Source organism: Oncorhynchus mykiss, chromosome 2 (genome assembly GCF_057628025.1).
Source record: "Oncorhynchus mykiss isolate SJ-2025 chromosome 2, ASM5762802v1, whole genome shotgun sequence".
In the NCBI taxonomy this organism is placed as follows: domain Eukaryota; kingdom Metazoa; phylum Chordata; class Actinopteri; order Salmoniformes; family Salmonidae; genus Oncorhynchus; species Oncorhynchus mykiss.
The window spans coordinates 80,777,368-80,804,891 of record NC_143023.1 but is presented as its reverse complement, the minus strand read 5'-3'; the positions used below and the strand labels follow the sequence as shown (position 1 = coordinate 80,804,891).

Sequence of the window (27,524 nt, the reverse complement as noted above, 5' to 3'; positions counted from 1 at the left end):
CATCAAATACTTCCTCTGTCTACCCTACCTGCACTCACCATTGCTGTCTAGACTGCCTCACTAATTACTGTTGTTGTCATGTTCTCCTGCATAATTCAATAAGTATGTCAATAGCAGGATACCCCCGGATTAAAAATCAATACGCTTACCTCTAGATTACACCTATATATACATACTTTACATTGTTTGTGAGATCAGACATAATACCACTATTCCGAGTGTTCATTTTCGGGAGTGGCTTTCATTACAGCGCATCTCATTTGAAAACATTTAAACTGTATTAAAGGGCCAGTGCAGTCCAAATTATTATTTTTCCTGTGTTTTGTGTTTTGTATTATACTGTACAACAGCTGATGAAACTAACACTGTTAAAGTAAAAAAAAAAACTAAAATGTAATCACTATTATATCCTGATAGTTGCTGGTTGAAAATACAATCTGCACAGGACTTTCTAATCCGCAGGTTTGCATGGGTAGGAGTTTCGGCTTGCCTGGTGTGATCACAAGCTGGTAAATTGGTTAATAGACTAATAACAAAGAGAGTTCCAAACCTCTCTGCCAATAACAGCTAGTTTTCAGTTTCCCCCTTCCCACTCAGACCACTCCCAGACAGTCCTAGCAAAATTCTAGCTTTTTTTTGCTATTTGAATGGAAAACTATTATAGTAAGGTACTGTACTTAATTGTTACCCCAAAATAGGGATGGGCATGAGTAATCAGGTACTTGAACTGATATTAAATAATGATCTTTAACCCAAGATCACTTTTTTTTTCAAATACTGTGTGGCGACAAAACGCTAGGCACTTCTCTCTCCATGTGCAGTCTCCCGCCAATTTGTGCTCCCCGCTATATATCAAAAGTATAACGAGTAGTAAATGTAGGCTACTGTTAATCACTGCCATTTCTTCATAAATCTAGAATGTTTGGTTACAGTCATGTTTAAGAATTTTTCTTAACTGACTTGACTAGCTAAATAAAAGTTACATTAAAATTTAAAAAATAATAATAATAATGTTTGGTTACAGTCATTTACAGTCACTAATCTAATGTTTTGCTTGAAGTCAATCTTGCATTCTACCAGAAAATTGGAGGCTACACCGTGAAAAGTACCTAGAAAAGTAGCTACACACCGGCAGACAGCTACAAACGCTGTCTGCTGATAGAATCCCAGTTCATGAAGTTTCTTCCCAGTTGAGAAGCGCAACTGGGCCTCCCGGGTGGCGCAGTGGTTAAGGGCGCTGTACTGCAGCGCCAGCTGTGCCATCAGAGTCCCTGGGTTCGCGCCCAGGCTCTGTCGTAACCGGCCGTGACTGGGAGGTCCGTGGGGCGACGCACAATTGGCCTAGCGTTGTCCGGGTTAGGGAGGGATTTAGAAGAAAGGTCTTTGTTTTTGGCCATTTTGAGCCTGTAATCGAACCCATAAATGCTGATTCTCCAGATACTCAACTAGTCTAAAGAAGGACAGTTTTATTGCTTTTTTAATTAGCACAACAGTTTTCAGCTGTACTAACATAATTGCAAAAGGGTTTTCAATTGATCAATTAGCCTTTTAAAATAATAAACTTGCATTAGCTAACACAATGTGCTATTGGAACACAGGAGTGATGGTTGCTGATAATGGGCCTCTGTATGCCTACATAGATATTCCATAAAAAATCTGCCGTTTCCAGCTACAATAGTCAATTACAACATTAACATGTCTACACTGTATTTCTGATCAATTTTATGTTATTTTAATGGACAAAAAATGTGCTTTTCTTTAAAAAAACAAGGAAACATTTCTAAGTGCTCCCTAACTTTGATCGGAAGTGTATATAGGGCAATTTAGCAATTAGAACTTGTTATTTGTAATGATCATGATAAATTAGGCATTGTTGCGTGATGTTAGCATATAGATAAAGGCACATTATTGTCACCTTAGCTTGCTACATAACTTCTGAGTGATAGGAAGCACCACCACCAATCAGCCTACACCACTGCACACACACCGTCATTACTATGACTAGCGTATCCTTGTCAGCAAAAAAAAAACACCTTTATTTAACCAGGTAGGCTAGTTGAGTCTAGTTGAGAACAAGTTCACATTTATAACATTTACAACTGTTACCTGGCCAAGATAAAGCAAAGCAGTGCGACACAAAAAACAACACAGAGTTACACATGGAATGAACAAACATACAGTCAATAACACAATAGAGAAAAAGTCTATATACAGTATGCGGAAAATTAGGTAAGATAAGGGAGTTAAGGCAATAGATAGGCCATAGTGGCGAAATAATTACAATATAGCAATTAAACACTAGAGTGATAGATGTGCAGATGATGAAATGTGCAAGTGGAGATACTGGGGTGCAAAGGAGCAAAAAAATACATAACAGTATGGGGATGAGGTATTTGGATAGGCTATTTACAGATAGGCTATGTACAGGTGCAGTGATCTGTGAGCTGCTCTGACAGCTGGTGCTTAAAGTTAGTCAGCTTCAGTGATTTTTTAAATTCGTTCCATTTATTGGCAGCAGAGAACTGGAAGGAAAGGCGGCCAAAGGAGGAATTGGCTTTGGGGGTGACCAGTGAAATATACCTCCTGGAGCGCGTGCTACGGGTGGGTGCTGCTATGGTGACCAGTGAGCTGAGCTAAGGCGGGGCTTTACCTAGCAAAGACTTAGATGACCTGGAGGCAGTGGGTTTGGGGACGGATATGTAGTGAGGGCCATCCAATGAGAGCATAGAGGTCGCAGTGGTGGGTAGTATATGGGGTTTTGGTGGTAAAAAAGATGGCACTGTGATAGACCGCATCCAATTTGCTGAGTAGGGTGTTGGAGGCTATTTTGTAAATGACATTGCCGAAGTCCAGGATCGGCAGGATAGTCAGTTTTACGAGGGTATGTTTGGCAGCATGAGTGAAGGATGCTTTGTTGCGAAATAGTAGGCCGATTCTAGATTTAATTTTGGATTGGAGATGTTTAATGTGAGTCTGGAAGAAGTGTGTACAGTCTGACCAGACACTTAGGTATTTGTAGTTTTGTAAGTAAGAACATTTTCTAAGTAAGAACAGTCCAGAGTAGGGATGCTGGACGGGCGGGCAGGTGCGGGCAGCGATCGGTTGAAGAGCATGCATTTAGTTTTACTGCCATTTAAGAGCAGTTGGAGGCCACGGAAGGAGAGTTGTATGGCATTGAAGCTCGTCTGGAGTTTAGTTAACACAGTGTCCAAAGAAGAGCCAGAAGTATACAGAATGGTGTCGTCTGCGTAGAGGTGGATAAGAGAATCACCAGCAACAAGAGCGACATCATTGATGTATACAGAGAAAAGAGTCAGCCCGAGATTTGAACCCTGTAGCACTCCCAACCCTGTGACCACCTGTAGAGGTCCGGACAACAGGCCGTCCGATCTGACACACTGAACTCTGTCTGAGAAGTAGTTGGTGAACCAGGCGAGGCAGTCATTTGAGAAACCAAGGATGTTGAGTCTGCCGATAAGAATGTGGTGATTGACAGAGTCGAAAGCCTTGGCCAGGTCGATGAATACAGCTGCACAGTATTATCTCTTATCGATGGCGGTTATGATATCGTTCAGCGTAGCTGAGGTGCACCCATGACCAGCTCGGAAACAAGATTGCATAGCGGAGAAGGTACGGTAGGATTCGAAACAGTCAGTGATCTCTGTTAAATTGGCTTTCGAAGACCTTAGAAAGGCAGGGTAGAATAGATATATGTATGTAGCAGTTTTGGTCTATAGTGTTTCCCCCTTTGAAGAGGGGGATGACCGCGGCAGCTTTCCAATCTTTGGGGATCTCAGACGATACAAAAGAGAGGTTGAACAGGCTAGTAATAGGGGTTGCAACAATTTTGGCGGATCATTTTAGAAAGAGAGGGTCCAGATTGTCTAGCCCTGCTAATTTGCAGGGGTCTAGATTTTGCAGCTCTTTCAGAACATCAGCTATCTGGATTTGGGTGAAGGAGAAATGGGGTAGACTTGGGCAAGTTGCTGTGGGGGGTGCAGGGCTGTTGACCAGGGTAGGGGTGGCCAGGTGTAAAGCATGGCCAGCCGTAGAAAAATGCTTACTGAAATTCTCAATTATTGTGGATTTATCGGTGGTGACAGTGTTTCCTAGCCTCATTGCAGTGGGCAGCTGGGAGCAGGTTATCTTATTCTCCATGGATTTTACAGTGTCCCAGAACATTTTGGAGTTTGTGCTGCAGGATGCAAATTTCTGTTTGAAGAAGCTAGCCTTTGCTTTCTTAACTGCCTGTGTATATTGGTTCCTAACTTCCCTGAAGAGTTGCATATCGCGGGGCTATTCGATGCTAATGCCGTACGCCACAGGATATTTTTGTGCTGGTCAAGGGCAGTCAGGTCTGGAGTGAACCACGGGCTATATCGGTTCCTGGTTCAAAATCTTTTGAATGGGGCATGCTTATTTAAGATTGTGAGGAAATCACCTTAAAAGAATAACCAGGCATCTTCTACTGACGGAATGAGGTCAATATCCTTCCAGGATACTCGGGCCAGGTCGATTAGAAAGGCCTGCTCGCTGAAGTGTTTTAGGGAGTGTTTGACAATGCAGCGGCGTGGTTGTTTGACCGCATACCCATTATGGACTGATGTCTGAACACACACAAATCTGATTTGGTCACCACTTGTAACTTGCTGTTTGGACAGTCAATAGATCAACATGGATTTGAACTGTCCTGACTGTCCAAACAGCAAGTTACAAGTGACCAAATCAGATTTGTGTGTGTTTAGACAGTAGTAATTTGCTGACAAGGCTACGCTAGTAACAACGGGAGTGTGCGCAGTGGTGTAGACTGATTGGTGGTGGTGTTTGTGTTTCCTATCACTCAGAAGAAGCAAGCTAAGGTGACAACAATGCCTGCCATGAACGATTCCAAGCTGCATTGAATGTTCAAAATCATAGGATAAGAACACTTTTAAAGCCTCCAAGGATAACATGATCCAACTTTCAAAACAAGTCCTTTTTGGATAGCCACAGTAGTCAACTAGCTAGCTAGATAGCTGTTTTTGGCTAGCCACAGCAGTCAACTAGCTAGCTCGGTACCTGTTTAGCTTTCTAGCACATTCACTAATTTGTTTGTAAACAATTAGCTACGACATGTTCTTGTTAAACTGTCAACAGAGTAGTTAGCAAGCAACAAGCAGAATGACAGTCTAAAAACCACTTTAGGACAAATAAACATGATTTGACCGTTCAGACACAAATCACATTGCCAGGAATCAGATTTGTATCTGACTTCAAACCTCCTATGAAGGTGGTTTGAAACGTGGCTTGATCTGATTCCATGTGTTTTTTGGCTGTTCAGACTGCAGGAAAAATAACAGATTCAAATCAGATATGCAAATAAATTGGATTTGAGTAACTTCAAACTGCCGATGTGAACAAGCCTTTATAGATTCAACAGAAATACAATGTATCCCATTTAGCCATTACCAGAGTGTGTTTGACAGCTCATTACAAACATTTCTGTGGTCATAACGCTAACGGGGGGAAAAAATCACAGACAAAAGCTAGAGTATGAAAGAGTCACAGGTGTAAAGTGAAAGCAATCAATCTAACGAGATTTAAGTGAAAAGTGGATTTTGCACCCCTCAAACACAGGAAATAGATTGCTGAAAAAGACAGATCCTCAGGTAGGCCTGGTTTCTAATGATGGGCTGCTAGACACGCTGTGTCTCCTCTCTGATCCTCATACTGTATCTGACTTAGGAGATACATAAACCACAATACCGCTGCCACAGCCTCCAGACACACTGCACTGTGTTTGTGTGTGTGTGTGTGTGTGTGTGTGTGTGTGTGTGTGTGTGTGTGTGTGTGTGTGTGTGTGTGTAATAGCTACTGACAACTCCACAGGGAGAGAGGAGATTGGAGAGAGTGGACCTGAAAATATCCCCTCCTAAGTATGCAATAAGTAACAGTGAGGTTTGTTAAGATGGAATAAAAAAGCTGCCCCGAAAACAAATAGATTTCATCCATCCTTCACGGTGAGAGAGAGAGTGAGTATAAGAGAGGAGAGAGAGGGAGAAAAGAGATGACAAAAAGTATCTGGTTTAATGGTGGGGGTTATGCGATTCTGCCAATGTCATCTTTGCAGTGTGTGACTATTCAAAGCGAATGGAGCTAAGTCAGCCAGGCAGGGCTGAAGACACAAGACAATGGGAGGAATGGGAGAGACAGGTCCAGGATTACACTGAGAGGATCTAGCGGAAGCTTTACATGCACTAATTTACCTAAGCCTTACATTATAGTCACCAACCTATAGACCGTCATCCTTCCTCTGAATTACGCCACTTTCAGAAAAAACATGTAGTTCACTAATATTTAGATGAAACCATATTTAATACATCCATCTTGGGGAAAACACACAAATATGGTCACTGGAGATGGCTTGAGCTGACAAACGGGTTAAAGACTGCATTACAGAGACAAGAATGTGTTTTAGAGATAGCTTAGGTGTAGAACAATCCCTCATTGTCTCAAAATCATCTGGGAAACTAAGCCAGTGTGGGGTTAAGACGACCCACGTGCAGATAACGACAGGATGGACCCATAGTGGTTTATGATGCCCCAATCTGCATGAGGGGGGTTGAACCAACCATGACTGAGCATTGTTAGTGTCAGCTATATATAAGACTCTGCATTTGTGTAAAGGTTAGGTTACTCGGTCCAACACTCAAGGGTGGGGGGTCGACCAGCCTCATTATTGCAATAATTAATCGATATTAAATAAAGATGATTGTTTGAATAAGTAACCAAATCTCTCTCAGAACTGAATTTCCACGACAGGATATATCCAGGAAACTACTCTTTACCTCAAATTACAGTAGTAGTATATACAGTGCATTCAGAAAGAATTCAGACCCCTTGACTTTTTACAGATTTTGTTGTTACTAGAGGTCGACCGATTAATCGGAATGGCCGATTAATTAGGACTGAGTTCAAGTTTTCATAACAATCGGAAATCTGTATATTTGTGCGCCGATTTGCCGATTTTTAAATTAGATTTTTTTAGCACCTTTATTTAATCTTTATTTAACTAGACAAGTCAGTTAAGAACAGATTCTTATTTTCAATGACCGCATAGGAACGGTGGGTTAACTGCCTCGTTCAGGGGCAGAAAGACAGATTTTCACCATGTCAGCTCGGGGGATCCAAACTAGTCCAATGCAATAACGACCTGTCTCTCTCTCGTTGCACTCCACAAGAAGACTGCCTGTTACGCAAATGCAGTAAGCCAAGGTAAGTTGCAAGCTAGCATTAAACTTATCTTATAAAAAACAATCAATCATAATCACTAGTTAACTACACATGGTTAATGATATTACTAGATATTATCTAAGTATCTGACTGAGCGGTGGTAGGCAGAAGCAGGCGCGTAAACATTCATTCAAACAGCACTTTCCTGCATTTTGCCAGCAGCTCTTCGTTGTGCGTCAAGCATTGCGCTGTTTATGACTTCAAACCTATCAACTCCCGAGATGAGGCTGGTGTGACCGAAGTGAAATGGCTGGCTAGTTAGCTTGCGCTAATAGCGTTTCAAACTTCACTCGCTCTGAGCCTTGGAGTGGTTGTTCCCCTTGCTCTGCATGGGTAACGCTGCTTCGATGTGGTGGCTGTTGTCCTTGTGTTGCTGGTTCGAGCCCAGGGAGGAGCGAGGAGAGGGACGGAGGCTATACTGTTACACTGGCAATACTAAAGTGCCTATAAGAACATCCAATAGTCAAAGGTTAATGAAATACAAATTGTATAGAGGAAAATAGTCCTATAATAACTACAACCTAAAACTTCTTACCTGGGAATATTGAAGACTCATGTTAAAAGGAACCACCAGCTTTCATATGTTCTCATGTTCTGAGCAAGGAACTGAAACGTTAGCTTTCTTACATGGCAAATATTGCACTTATATGTTCTTCTCCAAAACTTTGTTTTTGCATTATTTAAACCAAATTGAACACATTTCATTATCTACTTGAGGCTAAATTGATTTTATTGATGTATTATATTAAGTTAAAATAAGTGTTAATTCAGTATTGTTGTAATTGTCATTATTACAAATATATTTATATTTTTTAAAATCGGCCGATTAAATCGGTATCTGCTTTTTTGGTCCTCCAATAATCGGTATCGGTTTCAAAAATCATAATCGGTCGACCTCTAGTTGTTACAGCCTTATTCTAAAATTGATTAAATATTTTTTTTTTCTCATCAATCTACACACAATACCCTATAAAGACAAAGTGAAAACAGGTTTTGGAATTTTTTGCTAATTTATTAAAAACAAATAACAGAAATACCTTATTACACAAGTATTCAACCCCTTTGTGAGACTCAAAATTGAGCTCAGGTGCATCCGGTTTTCATTGATCATCCTTGAGATGTTTCTACAACTTGATTGGAGTCCACCAGTGGTACATTGGGATGGGACATGATTTGGAATGGCACACAACTGTCTATATAAGGTCCCACAGTTGACAGTGCATGTCAGAGCAAAAACCAAGTCACGAGGTCGTAGGATTTATCCGTATAGCTCCGAGAGAGGATTGTGTCGAGGCACAGATCTGGGGAAGGGTACCAAAAAATGTCTGCAGCATTGAAGGTCCCCAAGAACACAGTCGCCTCAATCACTCTTAAACTGAAGAAGTTTGGAATCCCTAAGACTCTTCCTAGAGCTGGCCGCCCGGCCAAACTGAGCAATCGGGGAGAAGGGCCTTGGTCAGGGAGGTGACCAAGAACCCGATGGTGAACCTGACAGAGCTCCAGAGAACCTTCTAGAAGAACAAACATCTCTACAGCACTTCACCAATCAGGCCTTTATGGTAGAGTGGCCAAACGAAAGCCACTCCTCAGGAAAATAGTTTGCCAAAAGGCACCTAAGGACTCTCAGACTTTTCTGGTCTGATGAAACCAAGATTGAACTGTTTGGCCTGAATGAAAAGCGTCACGTCTGGAGGAAACCTGGCACCCTCCCTACGGTGAGGTTGTGGGGGTGTTTTTCAGCAGCAGGGACTGGGAGACTAGTCAGGATCGAGGGAAAGATGAACAGAGCAAAGTACAGAGAGATCCTTGATGAAAACCTGCTCCAGAGCATTCAGGAACTCAGATTGGGGCTAAGGTTCACCTTCCAACAGGACAACGTCCATAAGCACACAACCAAGACAATGCAGTAGTGGCTTCGGGACAAGTCTCTGAATGTCCTTGAGTGGCCCAGCCAGAGCCCGGACATGAACCTGATCCAACATCTCGGGAGAGACCTGAAAATAGCTGTGCAGCGACACTCCCCATCCAACCTGACAGAGCTTGAGAGGATCTGCAGAGAAGAATGGGACCAATCCCCCAAATAAAGGTGTGCCAAGCTTGTAGCGTCATACCCAAGAAGACTCGAGGCTGTAATCACTGCCAAAGGCGCTTCAACAAAGTATTTCGTAAAGGGTCTGAATACTTATGTAAATGTGATAATTCCGTTTTTTTATTTTTAATACATTTGTAAACATTTCTAAAAACCTGTTTTTGCTTTGTCATTATGGGGTACTGTGTGTAGATTGATGAGGGGGAAAAAACTATTGAATCAAGTTTAGAATAAGTAACGTAACAAAATGTGAAAAAAGTCAAGGAGTCTGTGTCACGATCGTCGTATGGAGTGGACCAGAGCGCAGCGGGGTGTGAATACATTCTTCATTATTGAATGAAGAACACGAAGAACACTTAAACAAAACAACAAAAAACGAATAAGACGACCGTGACCGCTATATAACCTATGTGCTAACGTATAACATAGACAATAACCCACGGAATACCCAAAGAAGATGGCTGCCTAAATATGGTTCCCAATCAGAGACAACGATAAACACCTGCCTCTAATTGAGAACCAATCTAGGCAACCAAAGACCTACATAAACACCTAGATGGAAACAACCCCATAAATCTACAAAACCCCTAGACAGTACAAACACCCTAGATGAGACAAAAACACACGTCACCCATGTCACACCCTGACCTAACCAAAATAATAAAGAAACAAAGAATACTAAGGTCAGGGCGTGACAGTCTGAATACTTTTCCCGAATGCACTGTAGATATATTGTATATATACAGTAAGACTGATTTCTACCCAAATACCAAAGCACCCTAAGTTAGATGGATTCCTGCCTCCATCTCCTTCTCTCATTCCTTCCTATCTCATCTGATCTCCCCATCTTATTACTTTCTCACAGATCTTATTTCTCCAGTTATCTTTAACGCCTACTGTATCTTATTGCTTTTTGAATGTAATCTTCACTGAGCTTCCAGCTAGACTGACACCCACAGCTTTCTATAGCTTATCATAGCCTAGTGGCTCACTGTCCACTTAGGTTGACATAGCTAAGCCTGGGTGAAAGACCCTTTCTCTTTCTGGAAAAGGGCAGAAAAGCCTGAAGAAAGGAATAGATACCTGCACTGTTGACAGCTCCTGTATACTGTTTCTAATTGCAACAGGCGTCTACATCAGTTTTTCTTCTTCTGTTTTTTTGGGCTATGCATCAGGAAAACTGCTGGATGTACATACACTACTTTTCAAGAACTTGACCCTGGCTAGGGGGGACAGCTAGCTGCAGGTCGTTCACGGCACACCTGTTTTCACTTCAAATCAAATTGGATTGGTCACATACACATGGTTAGAAGATGTTATTGCGAGTGTAGCGAAATGCTTGCATACTTTTTTTATACACTTTATAACTTTGACCCAGTGTTTAGCTACCCTGCAGACAAGGTCCCCTACCTCCATCTCCTCATCCAAACAACACAGTTCTGCCTGTAACTATACTGCAGAATGCAGAATGAGCGCATGCTAGAGGAACTGAACTTGACAAGTAGAGTTTTGATGCAGAATTATGCTGGAAGATTTGAATTGAACAAGCTGACTTTGAGGTAAAAAAGACTAGTTCTCTTGGGCTGAGAGAGCTGAGAGCTCATTTACAGCCAGCTGCCTAAATGAAGCTTACTCCTCGAGCTGTGAACGTCTTTGTGTAACAGATGGGCCAATGTCTGGATTCCTCTTCTCATTAACATTTGGATAAAAACAATGCTTTTACAAGACGTGCCGCAAATTGAGAACGCAAACACACAGACCAGCTGTTGTTGTTGTGTTGTTTGGAGGAATATTTGCATATTTATGACTCCACACACCTGGGGGGAGGTCAGAACAGAAGCATATGGATGGAAGTGTGCAAAGCTGTTGATGTAGGGAACAGTATGTAGAGAGTTTGACAAACTGTCCTCCATGATGGCACCAAACGATAGAAACGTTCTTCTTTGCATTTTTACTTGTAGGCCTAATTGTTTTGGAAAATATGTTGGCAACATGGCATGCACTTGCGTAGTGAAGATTTGGCAAACCTTGCTATATGGTGCATTGGCTGTGTACAGTAACCTACCTGTGGTTCCTTCTGTAGTCGTACGTGTGTTCCCCTGTGGCCTGATAGGGATCTCTTCACCACGGTGTGATGCCGGAAGTGATAATAACCCCCAAACACCTGCAGACACAGAAAAATAACATTGAGACACTGATATGCAGTCCCAATGAAAACCAAAGATACATGACGATAGCACTAGTGCACCCATGTACACACGTATACACACGCGCACGCAAACACACATTACATTCTCAGATCGCTAGAGACAGACAAATGTATTTTATAAAACGGTTACATTTGGCTCCTGGATGCTGATGGTTGATAGCAGGGAGTGCCTGTTACCAGTTCCATTACATGTATCAATGTGCATCCACTGTCCCACAGCCCATCCAGGCATACATAAACTTAATCTCCCCTGGAAAAAAGGGTCTAGACATTATTTCCCCATGCTCCCTGGCTAGTATTTGGTTTGGTACAGCGGGGGTTAATATAAGCCTCGCTGTGTGCTCATCCGACCTGTACAGAAAGCCACAGTTTTTTAAAATCTCCGCCGTGCCATGCATATGAACGTCATGAGACTGACAGCTTCTGTGACCCAGGCAAATTCATTTATCAGGATCACTATAATGGATATAGCCAAAGAATAGTAAATAGAAACAAAGGTAAAACAAACGAAAATGCACATTGTTTGCTGTCATTTCAGCTGCTTGATGTGATTGTGTGTTAGCTTTAGTTGGCTAGGTAGCTAGCTAGTGCTTATAAAAAGTCTACACCCCCTCGAACGTTTTCACATTTTGTTGAGTTACACTGACTGCGTGAATAGGCCACTTCAGGTTATCAGTGATGTGCATGCCGAGAAACTTGAAGCTTTTCAACCTCTCCACTGCGGCCCCGTTAATTTGAGGAGCGTGCTCTCTCCATGATCAGTTCTTTTGTTTTGTTGACATTGAGGGAGAGGTTATTTTTCTGGCACCGCTTCGCCAGGGCCCTCACCTCCTCCCTTTAGTCTTGTCGTTGTTGGTAATCAGGCCTACCATGGTTGTCGTCTGCAAACTTAAAGATTGAGTTCGAGACGTGCGTAGCCACACAAAGAGTACAGGACGGGGCTGAGCATGCAACCTTGTGGGGTGTTGAGGATCAGCATAGCAGAGGTGTTGTTAACTACCTTCACCACCTGGTGTTGGCCTGTCAGGAAGTCCAGGACCCAGTTGCACAGGGCGGGGTTCAGGCCCAGGGGCTTGAGCTTAGTGATGTGCTTGGAGGGTACTATGGTGTTGAAGGCTGAGCTGTAGTCGATGAACACCATTTTTACACAGGTATTCCTCTTGTCCGGATGGGATAGGGCAGTGCAGTGCGATGGCGATTGCGTCATCTGTGGATCTGTTGGGGCGGTATGCAAATTGTAGTGGGTTTAGGGTGTTGGTTAAGGTGGAAGTGATATGTTACTTAACAAGCCTCTCAAAGCCCATGATGACAGAAGTGAGTGCTACCAGGCGATAGTCATTTAGGTCAGTTACCTTTGCTTTCTTGGGTTCAGGAACAATGGTGGACATCTTGAAGCAAGTGGGGACAACAGACTGAGATAGGGAGAGATTGAATATGTCCGTAAATATTCCAGCCAGCTGGTCTGCCCATGCTCTGAAGACGGGCTTGGGATGCCATCTGGGCCGGCAGCCTTGTGAGGATTAACACGCTTAAATGTCTTACTCAGGTCGGCCACAGAGAATGAGAGCTCACAGTCCTAGTGGGTGGCAGCGGCACGCATCGGCGGCACTGTGTTTTTATTAAAGCGGGCAAAGAAAGTGAAATGTCGTCGACTTTACAATCCGTGATTGTCTGGATTTTGGTGTCTGCGCTGTTGAATTGCAACTCCACTTTGTCCCTGTACTGACCTTTTGGCTGTTTGATTGCTATACGGAGGGCATAGCTGGAATGCAATGTTTCAATGTTTCAATGTTTCCAGTTACCTTTCCATGGTTAAATGCGGTGGTTTGCGCTTTCAGTTTTGTGTAAATATTGCCTTCTATGCACGGTGTTTGGTTCGGATAAGTTCTATTTGTCCTAGTGGGAACAACATCCTCTATGCACTTCCTGATGAACTCAGTCACTGAGTCAGTGTATACGTCAATGCTATTCTCAGAGGCAACCCGGAACATATCCCAGTCCGCTTGATCAAAACAATTCCGATTGGTTTGCAGACGACAACCATGGTAGGCCTGATTACCAACAACGACAATTTCTGCCTATAGGAGGGGAGTAGCAGAATAGAGGCATGATCTGATTTGCCAAAGGGAGGGCGGGGGAGGGCCTTGTAGCCATCCCGGAAGGGGGAATAGCAATGATCAAGAGTTTTCTATGAGCGAGTAGCACAGGAGATTTGTTGATACATCTTTGGTAGTGTTTTCCTCAGATTCACTTTATTAATTCCCAAGCTACAGTAAATGCTACCTCAGAACATGTGTTTTTCAGTTTGCACAAAGTCCAGTGTAGTTCCTTAAGCCGTTACGGTGTTGGCTTGAGGGGGAATATACACAGCCAGGACGATGACCGAAGATAATTCTCTCAGGAGGTAATGAGGTTGACATTTGATGGTGAGGTATTCCAGATCACATTATGAGTAGTTTATCATGAAACATACATTTCACCTTTATTTTTCTTCCTTTCTTCCTGTCCGTGCGATGTATGGAGAACCATGCTGGAAGGACGTGGACAGTATATCCGGAGGGATCCATCACTGAGTAACTGCCTCCTTTTTTCAAGCATGGTGGTGGCTGCATCATGGTATGGGTATATTTGGCATCGGCAAAGACTGGGCAATTTTTCAGGATGAAAAGAAATGGGGTGGAGCTCAGCACAGCCAAAATCCTAGAGGAAAACCTGCTTCAGTCTGCTTTACACCAGACACTGGGAGAGGAATTCACCTTTCAGCAGGACAATAACAACATGCTTACCAAGAAGATAGTGGATGTTTCTGAGTGACAAATTTATCTATGGCAAGAGTTGAAAATTGCTGTCTATCCCTGATCCCGAACACCTTGACAGAGTTTAAAGAATTTTGAAAAGAATAATGGGCAAATATTGCACAATACAGGTGTGTAAAGCAGTTATGAGATTTACTCAAGAAGACTCACAGCTGTAATTGCTACCAAATGTGTTTGTAAGATGTATTGACTCAGGGGGGTGAATACATACATTACAGAGTATTTTGTGTAGATCATAGACAGAAAATGACAATTAAATCAATTTTAATCCCACTTTGTAACACAATACAATTTGAGGGAATCTAAAGGGGTGTAACGGTTTTCTGTATGAGAAGGAGAGTTGGACCAAAATGCAGCGTGTAGATTTCGATCCATGTATTAATAAACAACCGTAAAACACGAATCAATACAAACACTACAAAATAAAGACCGTAACGAAAACCTAAACAGCCCTATCTGGTGAAAACACATAGACAGGAACAATCACCCACAAACACACAGTGAAACCCAGGCTACCTAAATATGGTTCCCAATCAGAGACAATGACGAACACCTGCCTCTGATTGAGAACCATATCAGGCCGAACATAGAACTGGACAAACTAGACATGTAACATAGAATGCCCACTCAGATCACACCCTGACCAACCAAAACATAGAAACATACAAAGTAAACTATGGTCAGGGTGTGACAAGGAGATTGTCGCCTATTTATACATTATTTTTTAAATCATTAATCGCTGAAGTTTTTGTTGCCTATTTGTCAATTATTTATTAAATCATTATTTATTGAAGTTATTGTCTCTCGTCATCATTGCACCTCTGCTAGCTAGCTTCATGCCAATGATTTGTTCAGCATAGCAACTTGGAATGAATATAATGAACGGCTGGGTCAAAACATGATAATATAAAATAACCATCAGCCTGTTTGGTCAATTTCAGAACCTCAGAACTAGGGGTTTGCCGACATGGCCATACAGGTATTCATTATTGTTTCAGTAAATTGAGAGTTGATAGTTGGATCGGATGATACTTGTGATCGGAGAAAAACTTGTGTTTTAATATGCCTAAATAGATGTTGGCAAAATACCTCCCTGCACGTTCTCACTGCAAAAAAAGCTGCAGATTAGGAGCTGCGTGCGGACGGATGGGTGTGTTTGTGTCTGTGTGTCCTCAACTTGCATTGGGCAGATCAGTCAGAAAGTGCATTAGCGGTTCATTTTTTTCTCTACCCTTGCCCCACTTGTTAGATATTATGCACATTGATAGTTTGGGAGAAAACATACTCGACCATGTGATTTATCATAGTAGCAGGTAGCAGCAATCTAAATGATCAGACTGAAAACGTGAGGAAATGTGATCGGGTAAAATTATGGGCAACCAGGTGAAATACAGCTTCACTCCATCCAATCAGAGCGGCAGGATCAACATACTGCCAGCCCTTCTCTTTACAGACAGGCAAACTAGTCAGTTGAGTTATTTAGACCACACACATGACTGACTCAAAGACAAGACAGTATGGTTTAGAAAAGATGCTTGCTGGCACCCGAAAATATTTTGATCATAATCGTAGAAATTATGTATCATATTCGTTACAATACTTGTTTTCTCCGACCACTCGGCACACCCATACTCAGAACTAACAACAGGCTTTAGCCCATACTATATCGTCTGGTGGAAGGATGAAATAAAACTTTCACTGAACTAAAATATAAACGCAACAATTTCAAAGATTTTACTGAATTACAGTTCATATATGGAAATCAGTCAATTGAAATAAATATATCATACCCTTTTTTATTTATTATTTTACCAGGTAAATTGACTGAGAACACATTCTCATTTACAGCAACAACCTGGGGAATAGTTTCAGGGGAGAGGAGGGGGATGAATGAGCCAATTGTAAACTGGGGATTATTAGGTGACTGTGATGGTTTGAGGTCCAGATTGGGAATTTAGCCAGGACACCAGGGTTAACACCCCTACTCTTACAATAAGTGCCATGGGATCTTTAATGACCTCAGAGAGTCAGGACACACGTTTAATGTCCCATCTGAAAGACGGCACCCTACACAGGGCAGTGTCCCCAATCACTGCCCTGGGGAATTGGGATATGTTTTAGACCAGAGGAAAGAGGGCCTCATACTGGCCCTCCAACACCACTTCCAGCAGCATCTGGTCTCACATCCAGGGCCTGACCAGGACCAGCCCTGCTTAGTTTCAGAAGCAAGCCAGCAGTGGTATGCAGGGTGGTATGCTGCTGGCCCTCACTTCACACCCTAATCTATGGATTCCACATGACTGGGAATACAGATATGCATCTGTTGGTCACAGATACCTTAAAAAAGGTATAGGCGTGGATCAGAAAACCAGTCAGTATCTCGAGTGACCACCACTTGTCTCATTTGTCTCATGCAGTGGGACACATCTCCTTTGCATAGAGTTGATCAGGCTGTTGATTGTGGCCTGTGGAATGTTGTCCCACCTCTCTTCAAAGGTTGTGCGAAGTTACTGGATATTAGCAGAAACATGCTGTCGAGACAGAACAACCCAAACATGCTCAATGGGTGACATGTCTGGTGAGTATGGAGGCCATGGAAGATCTGGGACATTTTCAGCTTCCAGGAATTGTGTACAAATCCTTGCAACATGGGGCCGTGAATTATCATGCTGAAACATGAAGTGATAATCCCTGGGTTCTCATGCCTTATTGCTTAAACAACACAAAAACACACAATATGTGCGACACACACATATTCATTGTAGTACCTGCAGACACAGAGACACACTCATACATCTATCTCACACCTGCAAAGTGGACCGAGAGACCCAGCCAGTGAAGGATACTTGTCCTCACTATGCATAAACACACACCACACCTCCATAGACTAAGACATCTATTACCCATGGCTGAGGATGGATGGTAACATCCATCTCAGGTCATTAGCAGTAGCAGACATATCCATTAAGAAAACAACCCCCAATGCTGGTGCCATCGTCCATTACACAATCCCATTCACTCAAGAAACAGCTTTTAATGCTAGGGAAAGGCAGATACTGTACACTACACCCTTCCTCTGTCCTCCTCACAACCTTCTGTCTGTGACCTCCAACTTTGCTGTCAATCTGGCAATACCTGAGTGGTACCAAAGTTCTGTATCACTGACTGTTCACAAGTCAAGGACCCCATACAGACAGACAGAGACAGAGAGAGACAGGGGGACAGCAGCACACTAGAGAAAAATGACAGGGGCAGGCAGGAACAGATCATACATAGCCTCCTACTTTTATTTTATTAGGCAAGTCAGTTAAGAACAAATTCTTATTTATGACGGCCTATCCCGGCCAAACCCTAACCCAGACGACACTGGGCAAATTTTGCGCCGCCCTATGGGACTCCCAATCACTGTAGGTGGTGATACAGCCTGGAAGCAAACCAGGGTCTGTAGTGACATCTCTAGCATTGAGATGCAATGCCTTAGACCACTGCGCCACTACATGGTCCCTAACAGCCCGGGAATGTGCACGGGAGGTGGAGGAGAGACATCATCCCCCTACATCTGCATATATTCACAGGAGAGCTGCGTTTGTTTGTGGAAGTGTTCCATTATGTACTGTAGTGTAATGCCACTGGGAACTGACTCACCTTCACACAGCTAGCGGTGCGGAGAAGAGATGAGGGGAGGGAGAGAACAAGGGAAGAGGGTGGGGGCAGAGTGATAGAATGAGGGAAGAGAGGGAAAGATAAATAGGGAGAGAGAAAGAGAGAGCGGGGGAGGCTGTGACAGACGGGCCAGGCAGGATGGATGTGTGTGAGGAGAGAGAACTGCAGACGCAGCAGGACAGAGAGCTGCTCTCTGGGGGCAGCAGGATTCTGCAGGCTTGCGTATTTGCAGTCAGAGACCTGCATGAGACACTGAGCAGTGTGTGTGTGTGTGTGTGTGTGTGTGTGTGTGTGTGTGTGTGTATCTGTGTCTGAATGACATTTTAGTGGGGTCACGATGGCAAATGTTGTTGTTGTCTTAGTTGATTAGCTGTTGTTGTCTTACCTGTTGTTGCCTTAGTTAGCTCTCCCAATCAACACCTGTGATTGCTTTATGCCTCGCTTTATGTCTCTCTCAAATGTCAATATGCCTTGTACACTGTTGATTAGGATAGTTATTATTGTCTTAGTTTACTGCGGAGCCCCTAGTCCCACTCAAGATGCCTCAGATACCTCCTTTGTCCCACCTCCCTCACATGTGGTGACCTCACCCAGCATAACTAGCCCGTCCAGAGATGCAACCTCTCTTATCATCACTTGGTGCTTGGGTTTACCTCCACTGTACCTGCACCCCACCATACCCCTGTCTGTACATTATGCCATGAATCTATTCTACCACGCCAAAAATCTGCTCCTTTTATTCTCTGTCCCCAACGCACTAGACGACCAGTTTTGATAGCCTTTAGCCGAACCCTCATCTTACTCTGTTCCTCGGGTGATGTGGAGGTTAAACCCAGGCCCTACGTGTCCCTAGGCACTCTCATTTGTTGACTTCTGTAACCAAAGAAGCCTTGGTTTCATGCATGTTAACATCAGAAGCCTCCTCCCTAAGTTTGTTTTACTCACTGCTTTAGCACACTCCGCCAACCCTGATGTCCTTGCCGTTTCTGAATCCTGGCTTAGGAAGGCCACCAAAAATTCTGACATCTCCATACCCAACTACAACATTTTCCATCAAGATAGAACTGCCAAAGGGGGAAGAGTTGCAATCTACTCCAGAGATAGCCTGCAAGGTTCTGTCATACTTTCCAGGTCTATGCACAAACAGTTCGAGCTTCTAATTAAAAAAAATTAATCTCTCCAGAAATAAGTCTCTCACTGTTGCCGCCTGTTATAGACCCCCCTCAGTTCCCAGTTGTGCCCTGGACACCATATGTGAATTGATTGCCCCCCATCTATCTTCAGAGTTCATTCTGTTAGGTGACCTAAACTGGGAAATGCTTAACACCCCGGAAGTCCTACAATCTAAGCTAGATGCCCTCAATCTCACACAAATTATCAAGGACAACCCTAAACCTGGTACAATCCTAAATCCAGAAACATGGGCTCCCTCATAGATATTATCATGACCAACTTGCCCTCCAAATACACCTCTGCTGTTTTCAATCAGGATCTCAGCGATCACTGCCTCATTGCCTGCATCCGCTATGGGTCAGCGGTCAAACGACCACCCCTCATCACTGTCAAACGCTCCCTAAAACACTTCTGTGAGCAGGCCTTTCTAATCGACCTGGCCCGGGTATCCTGGAAGGATATCGACCTGGCCCGTGTATCCTGGAAAGATATTGATCACGTCAGTCGATGATGCCTGGTCGTTCTTTAAAAGTAATTTCCTCACCATCTTAAATAAGCATGCCCCATTCAAAAATGTAGAACACTCCAGACCTGACTGCCCTCGACCAGCACAAATACATCCTGTGGCGGACTGCACTAGCATCGAATAGTCCCCGCGATATGCAACTTTTCAGGGAAGTCAGGAACCAATACACGCAGTCAGTCAGGAAAGCAAATACTAGCTTTTTCCAACAGAAATTTGCATCCTGTAGCTCTAACTCCAAAAAGCTTTGGGACACTGTAAAGTCCATGGAGAATAAGAGCACCTCCTCCAAGCTGCCCACTGCACTGAGGTTAGGTAACACTGTCACCACCGATAAATCCACAATAATTGAGAATTTCAATAAGCATTTCTCTACGGCTGGCCATGCTTTCCTCCTGGCTACCCCAACCCCGGCCAACAGCTCCGCACCCCCCGCAGTTACTTGCCCAAGCCTCCCCAGCTTTTCCTTCACCCTAATCCAGATAGCTGATGTTCTGAAAGAGCTGCAAAACCTGGACCAGTACAAATCAGCTGGGCTAGACAATCTGGACCCTCTCTTTCTAAAATTATCAATCCGGTTTCCTAGCTGGTGACGGGTGCACCTCAGCCACGTTCAAGGTACTAAACAATATCATAACCGCCATCGATAAAAGAGAGTACTGTGCAGCCGTATTCATCGACCTGGCCAAGGCTTTTGACAATCCCTGTATTCTTAACGGCAGACTCAACAGCCTTGATTTCTCAAATGACCGCCTCGCCTGGTTCACCAACTACTTCTCAGACAGAGTTCCGTGTGTCAAATCGCAGGGCCTGTTGTCTGGACCTGTGGTGGTCTCTATGGGGGTGCCACAGGGTTCAATTCTCGGTCCGACTCTTTTCTCTGTATATAACAATGATGTCGCTCTTGCTGCGGGTGATTCCCTGATCCACCTCTACGCAGACGACACCCTTCTGTATACATTTGGCCCTTCTTTGGACACTGTGTTAACTAACCTCCAAACAAGCTTCAATGCCATACAACACTCCTTCCGTTGCCTCCAACTGCTCTTAAACGCTAGTAAAACCAAATGCATGCTTTTCAACCATTCGCTGCCCGCACCCGCCCGCCCGACTAGCATCACTACTCTGGATGGTTCTGACTTAGAATATGTGGACAACTACATATACCTAGGTGTCTGGCTAGACTGTAAACTCTCCTTCCAGACTCATATTAAACATCTCCAACTCAAAATTAAATCTAGAATCGGCCTCCTATTTTGCAACAAAGCCTGCTTGACTCATGCCGCCAAACATACCCTTGTAAAACTGACTATCCTACCAATCCTCGACTTCGGCGATGTCATTAACAAAATAGCTTCCAATACTCCAGCAAACTGGATGCAGTCTATCACAGTACCATCCATTTTGTTACCAAAGCCCCTTATACCACCCACCACTGCGACCTTTATGCTCTAGTCGGCTGGTCCTCGCTACATATACACTGGTCATCCCCAAAGCCAACACCTCTGTTGGCCGCCTCTCCTTCCAGTTCTCTGCTGCCAATTACTGTAACGAATAGCAAAAATCGCTGAAGCTGGAGACTTATATTTCCCTCACTAACTTTAAACATCAGCTATCTGAGCAGCTAACCGATCGCTGCAGCTGTACATAGCCCATCTGTAAATAGCCCACCCAATCTACCTACCTCATCCCCATATTGTTTTTTACTTTTCTGCTCTTTTGCACACCAGTATTTCTAATTGCACATCATCATCTGCTCATCTATTACTCCAGTGTTAATCTGCTAAACTGTAATTACTTTGCTACTATGGCCTATTTATTGCCTTTCCTCCTCACGGCATTTGCACACACTGTATATAGACTTTTTCTTTCTTCTATTGTGTTATTGACTGTACCCTTGTTTATTCCATGTGTAACTCTGTGTTGTTGTTTGTGTCGCACTGCTTTGCTTTATCTTGGCAAGGTCGCAGTTGTAAATGAGAACTTGTTCTCAACTAGCTTACCTGGCTAATTAAATAAAGGTGAAATTTAAAAAAAGTCTGCTTGGAGTTTGCTTGGAGTTTGCCAAAAGGCACCTAAAGACTCTCAGACCATGAGAAACAAGATTCTCTGGTCTGATGAAACCAAGATTGAACTCTTTGGCCTGAATGCCAAGCGTCACGTCTGGAGGAAACCTGGCACCATCCCTACGGTGAAGCTGTAGGAATGTTTTTCAGCAGCAGGGACTGGGAGACTAGTCAGTATCGAGGGAAAGATGAACGGAGCAAAGTACAGAGAGATCCTTGATGAAAACCTGCTCAGGACCTCAGACTGGGGCTAAGGTTCATCTTCTCAGGACAACGAACTTAAGCACACAGCCAAGACAATTTAGGAGTGGCTTCGGGACAAGTCTCTGAATATCCTTGAGCGTCCAAGCTTGTAGCATCATATCCAAGAAGACTAAAGGCTGTAATTTTTGTTTGTAATTTTTGTTTGTAATTTTTGTGTTTCAACAAAGTACTGAGTAAAGGGTCTGAATACTTATGTAAATGTGATATATCAGTTGATTATTCTTAACACATTTGCAAAAATGTCTAAAAACGTGTTTTTGCTTTGTCATTATGTGTGTAGATTGAGGAGAAAAAAAGAATAATGTAATACATTTTAGAATAAGGCTGTAACGTAACAAAAAAGAAGTCAAGGGGTCTGAATACTTTCAGAATGCAACTTTCTTAATTTGTCCAGAAGCCAAAGGCACAATCCTAGTCATATTAGCACCTATCCTAGTTGTTGCATCTTTAGATTCCCCCTCTTTCTACACTGAAGAAAGAAATAAACACAGCATGTAAAGTGTAGGTCCCATGTTTCATGAGCTGAAATAAAATATCCAATAAATTTTCCATACGAACAAACCGTTTATTTCTCTCAAATTTTGAGCACAAAGTCGTTTATAATTCTGTAACAGAGCATTTCTTCTTTGCCAAGATAATCCATTCACCTGACAGGGGTGGCATATCGGGAAGCCGATTAAACAGCATGATCATTACACAGGTGCATCATGTGCTGGGGACAATAAAAGGCCACTCTAAAATGTGCAGTTTTGTCACACAAGTCAATGCCACAGATGCCGCAAGTTTTGAGGGAGCGTGCAATTGGCTTGCAGATTGCAGGAATGTCCACCAGAGCTGTTGCTAGAGAATTGAATGTTAATATCTTTACCATAAGCCGCCTCCAACATCGTTCTAGGGAGTTTGGCAGTATGTCCAACCGGCCTCAAAACCGCAGACCATGTCAGCCTAGGACCTGCAGGATTGTATGAGACCAGTCACCCAGACAGCTAATGAAACTGTGGGTTTGCACAACCAAATAATTTTTTGAACAAACTGTCAAAAACCATCTCAGGGAAGCTCATCTGCATGCTTGTCATCCTCACCAGGGTCTTCAACTGACTGCAGTTTGGCGTCGTAACCAACTTCAGTGGGCAAATGCTCAACTTTGATGGTCACTGGCATGCTAGAGAAGTATGCTCTTCACAGATGAGTCATGGTTTCAACTGTACTGGGCAGATGGCAGACTGTATGTATGGCTTCGTGTGGGCGAGGGTTTGCTGATGTCAACATTGTGAACAGTATGGGTATAGGCAGGCATAAGCTACGAACAGCGAACACAAAATTGCATTTTATCGATGGCAATTTGAATGCACAGAGATACAGTGACAAAATCCTAAGGCCCATGACTGCAGCGCCACTCGGGAGCCACTTATTTGAGCTGTTCTTGCCATAATATGGACTTGTGGACTTGCCATAATATGGACTTGCCATAATATGGTCTTTACCAAGTAGGGCTATCTTCTGTATACCACTTCTACTTTGTCACAACACAACTGACCAGCTCAAACGTATTAAGAAGGAAATAAATTCCACAAATTAACTTTTAACAAGGCACACCTATTTGAAATGCATTGCAGGTGACTACCACATGAAGCTGGTTGAGAGAATGCCAAGAGCGTGCAAAGCTGTCATCAAGACAAATGGTGGCTATTTTGAAGAATCTCAAATCTAAAATATGTTTTGATTTGTTTAAAAAAATAGCTTACCACATTATTCCATGTGTTGTTTCATAGTTTTGATGTCTTCACTATTATTCTACAACAGTAAAAAAAATATATAAAAAAATAAGGAAAACACTGGAATGAGTAGGTGTGTCCAAACTTTGGACTGGTATATTTTATTTTATATATTTTTTTAATAATACAATCTTTGAGAACTAACAACCACCAAAACTACATGCTTAACAGTCAGGGAGATTTGAAAATTCCCAAAACAATACACTTAACAGTATAGATTTTGCTCTCATGTTTGAGTAATAGAACACAGTATTAGCCATGGCAAAATGACTCAGCAAAATTATGTTGGCACGAGCATCACTGCAGATATTGAGATGACCACGATGCAATACTTCGCTTTCACACAGTCATACACAGTGTCTGCTCACTGTAGAATTGCATGAAATTGGTTTAAAAATACAAAATTTTCTCTACAAAGAGCCAACCGCACCCCCTGGTACGTCCCCTGCCATGCCCCCCACCTAAGCTCCTTTTTGAACCAGAAAAACCCTGCACACACACAGACTGCTGGTGACGTGAGTGAATTAGTCATCAGTCTGCAGAATTGATGGGATTTGAGGCTAAGTTCTCCTCTGTGAACTGAGCTGTACAGCGTTTAGGGTGTTAAGCGTATGTGTGTGTGTGTGTGTGTGTGTGAGTGAGAGAGAGAGAGAGAGAGAGAGAGAGAGAGAGAGAGAGAGAGAGAGAGAGAGAGAGAGAGAGAGAGATGCAGCAGTTAGGATAAGTGTGGGAGTCATCAGGCTCTGTTATCAAACAGAACAGTCTTAGAATGCTAGCAGCCAGCCAGGCATCAAAGAAACACCCAGCAGCTACAACACATTGCAACACACCTCCTTGTTTCACTCACTGTCTGTTTCTCTAACTGACAGTCTGCCTTTCTTCCCCTTTAACTCTCTCATTAGTTTTTTCTTTCTCTGCCCTTATCTTGCTCTCTGTAGACATACCTTCTCCTCTTTTCTGTATGTCTCTCTCACTCCCTCTCTCACTCATGCTGGACTAATCATACACTAGCTCTGTTGGCTGTTAGTTCTGAATAATCTCCATCAGTTATCATTCTGTTTTAGTCCATTGCAGAGCACATGATTTCTGTTTGTTGTGGCAATGTTCATAATCCTACACTACCTGACTCAATGACCTGGAATATGTGCTTGTGTGTGTGTCTGTGCCTGACCTGTCCTGTTTTCTGTTCTTTCTCCTCCAGAGGTATGCTGGCCTCAAATCTGGGCCTGTGCTGTGTATGCCTACAGTATGTTGGTATGTGTGTGTGTGGTGGTGGGGGGGATGTTGGAAGACGCGGTAGTTAGTTAATCGGCCAGGGACAGGATTTATCTTTAGCTTGCCTGCCCATTGGGGCTGGATTGACTGAGACAGAGTCCCTGTCTGGTAGAGGCTCACAGGCTGACCACACCGCTCGCGTCGCGTGCGCGAGTGTTACAAAATACATTTAGAAATCTATGTTATTCAATTATTGCACCTGCGAGCCAACGAGTCTGTGTTGCCAAGGGCTAAAGTAGAAATCAGTTCTATTTATTTATATTTGACCCCTTTTTCTCCCCAATTTCGTGGTATCCAATTGTTGTAGTAGCTACTATAGTAGTTGTAGTTTCTACAACTCCCGTACGGAGAGACGAAGGCTGAATGTCATGCGTCCTCTGATACACAACCCAACCAGCCGTACTGCTTCTTAACACAGCGCGCATCCAACCCGGAAGCCAGCCACACCAATGTGTCAGAGGCTACACCGTGCACCTGGCCACCTTGGCTAGCGCGCACTGCGCCCAGCCCGCCACAGGAGTCGCTGGTGCGCGATGAGACAAGGAGATCCCTACCGACCAATCCCTCCCTAACGACGCTAGGCCAATTGTGCGTCGCCCCACGGATCTCCCGGTCGCGGCCGGTTACGACAGAGCCTGGGCGCGAACCCAGAGACTCTGATGGCACAGCTGGCGCTGCAGTACAGCGCCCTTAACCACTGCGCCACCCGGGAGGCCCGAAATCAGTTCTATTTCTGACGCAGATCGCGCTGCAAGTCCTGCCTCTCCCATCTCCTCATTGGTTTATAGAAGCAGGTACCCATGTGCCATCTCCTCATTGGTTATACCCACGTGGGTGACTGAAAGACGAACGAAGTCAGTCGCGGTAATGCACCTAATTTATGAAAGTTGCCAATTGCAATATAAAGTCAAGAGAAGAAAAAGCCTGGAAGGAGGAGAGATGACTAGAAACAATTCGGTTGACCGTTTTATGTGTGGATTAATTGGCAGAGTAGAGGACCTCAATGTTTATATCCCAGGACAAATTAGCTAGCAACAGCAAGCTAGCTAAATAGGTCAAATTAGCTAGAAAGTGCAAGTTAACTAGCTAAATTGCCATAAATGTTTAATGGTTTTCGACCTGTCCCCAAAATAATATAATTGGTTTGTTTTGATATTTTTACCTGCGTGTCATGATTGCGTTTGGTGTGGGGGGACAAAATAAATCAATGCACGATGGCGTGCATGTGCGCAGCCTGTTTAGGTTCCGTGTCAGTCTATTCATTCCTTGGTGCCTGAGCAGGGGGAGTGCACAACAGCCTATGCAGCTCATTGGAGACTTTCAATCATTTCCATCTCTTAACTTGTTATGGCTGCAATCCCGTTAACGGGATAATTGTCATCAACAACCGCTGAATTACATAGCGCTACATTCAATGAATATTACTAAAAATATTTATATTCATGAAATCACAAGTGCATTATAGGAAAACACAGTTTAGCCTTTTGTTAATCCACCTGTCGTGTCAGATTTGGAAAATATAGTTTACAGCGATCGCAATCCAAGCGTTTGTGTAAGTTTATCGATCGCTCGACAAAACATTAAGTACACTTAGCATCAAGCAGCTTGGTCACGAAAATCAGAAAAGCAATCAAATGAATTGTTTACCTTAGCTGATCTTCGGATGTTTTATCTCACGAGACTCGCAGTTACACAATAAATGTTCCTTTTGTTCCATAAAGATCATTTTATATCCAAAATACCTCAGTTTGTTTGGCGCGTTATGTTAAGAAATCATCAGGAAAGAGTGGTCACGACAACGCAGACAAATTCCAAATAGTTTCCGTAATGTCCACAGAAACATGTCAAGCGTTTTTTATAATCAATCCTCAGGTTGTTTTTAAAATATATAGGAGCTGGCCGTTTACAATGGGCACCTTTTCATCCAAGCTACTCAATACTGCCCCTGCAGCCATAAGAAGTTAAGGAAGAACAGTGGGCTCAATTGTTGTTTAGAGCGGCAGTAATTATTCAATTTAGCCATTATGCACTTCAATTTAGGCTCTGTGATATCCATGTACCCTAGCATCTACAAGCAGACACACACTACACACACTACACAGGTCTCTCTCTCTCTCTCACACACACACACACACACACACACACACACACACACACACACACACACACACACACACACACACACACACACACACACACACACACACACACACACACACACACACACACACACACACACACACAAGATGAGTCAGTGTGTAGTCAGCCACTCTCAGTCATCCAGTAGGAAATGTCAGCTTCACAGCGTAGCTCATTGATTGCTGCATCCCTCCACCATGCTGTCGCTGTGCTTTTTAATGTTCCGTGCCCTTACACTCACTCACTCACATACACATGCA

At 43.3% G+C, this 27,524-nt stretch overlaps 1 protein-coding gene across 2 annotated transcripts in view; it reads right to left on the bottom strand.

Moving 5' to 3' along the window:
• Positions 1 to 27,524, bottom strand: part of furinb (furin, paired basic amino acid cleaving enzyme b) — a 170,802-nt gene that overhangs the window by 69,141 nt on the left and 74,137 nt on the right. For both annotated transcript variants that reach the window (XM_021573226.3, XM_021573234.3), the window contains exon 3: positions 11,427 to 11,525. In XM_021573226.3, the coding sequence (XP_021428901.3) occupies positions 11,427 to 11,525 (99 nt within the window). The remainder of the gene's footprint in view (positions 1 to 11,426; positions 11,526 to 27,524) is intronic.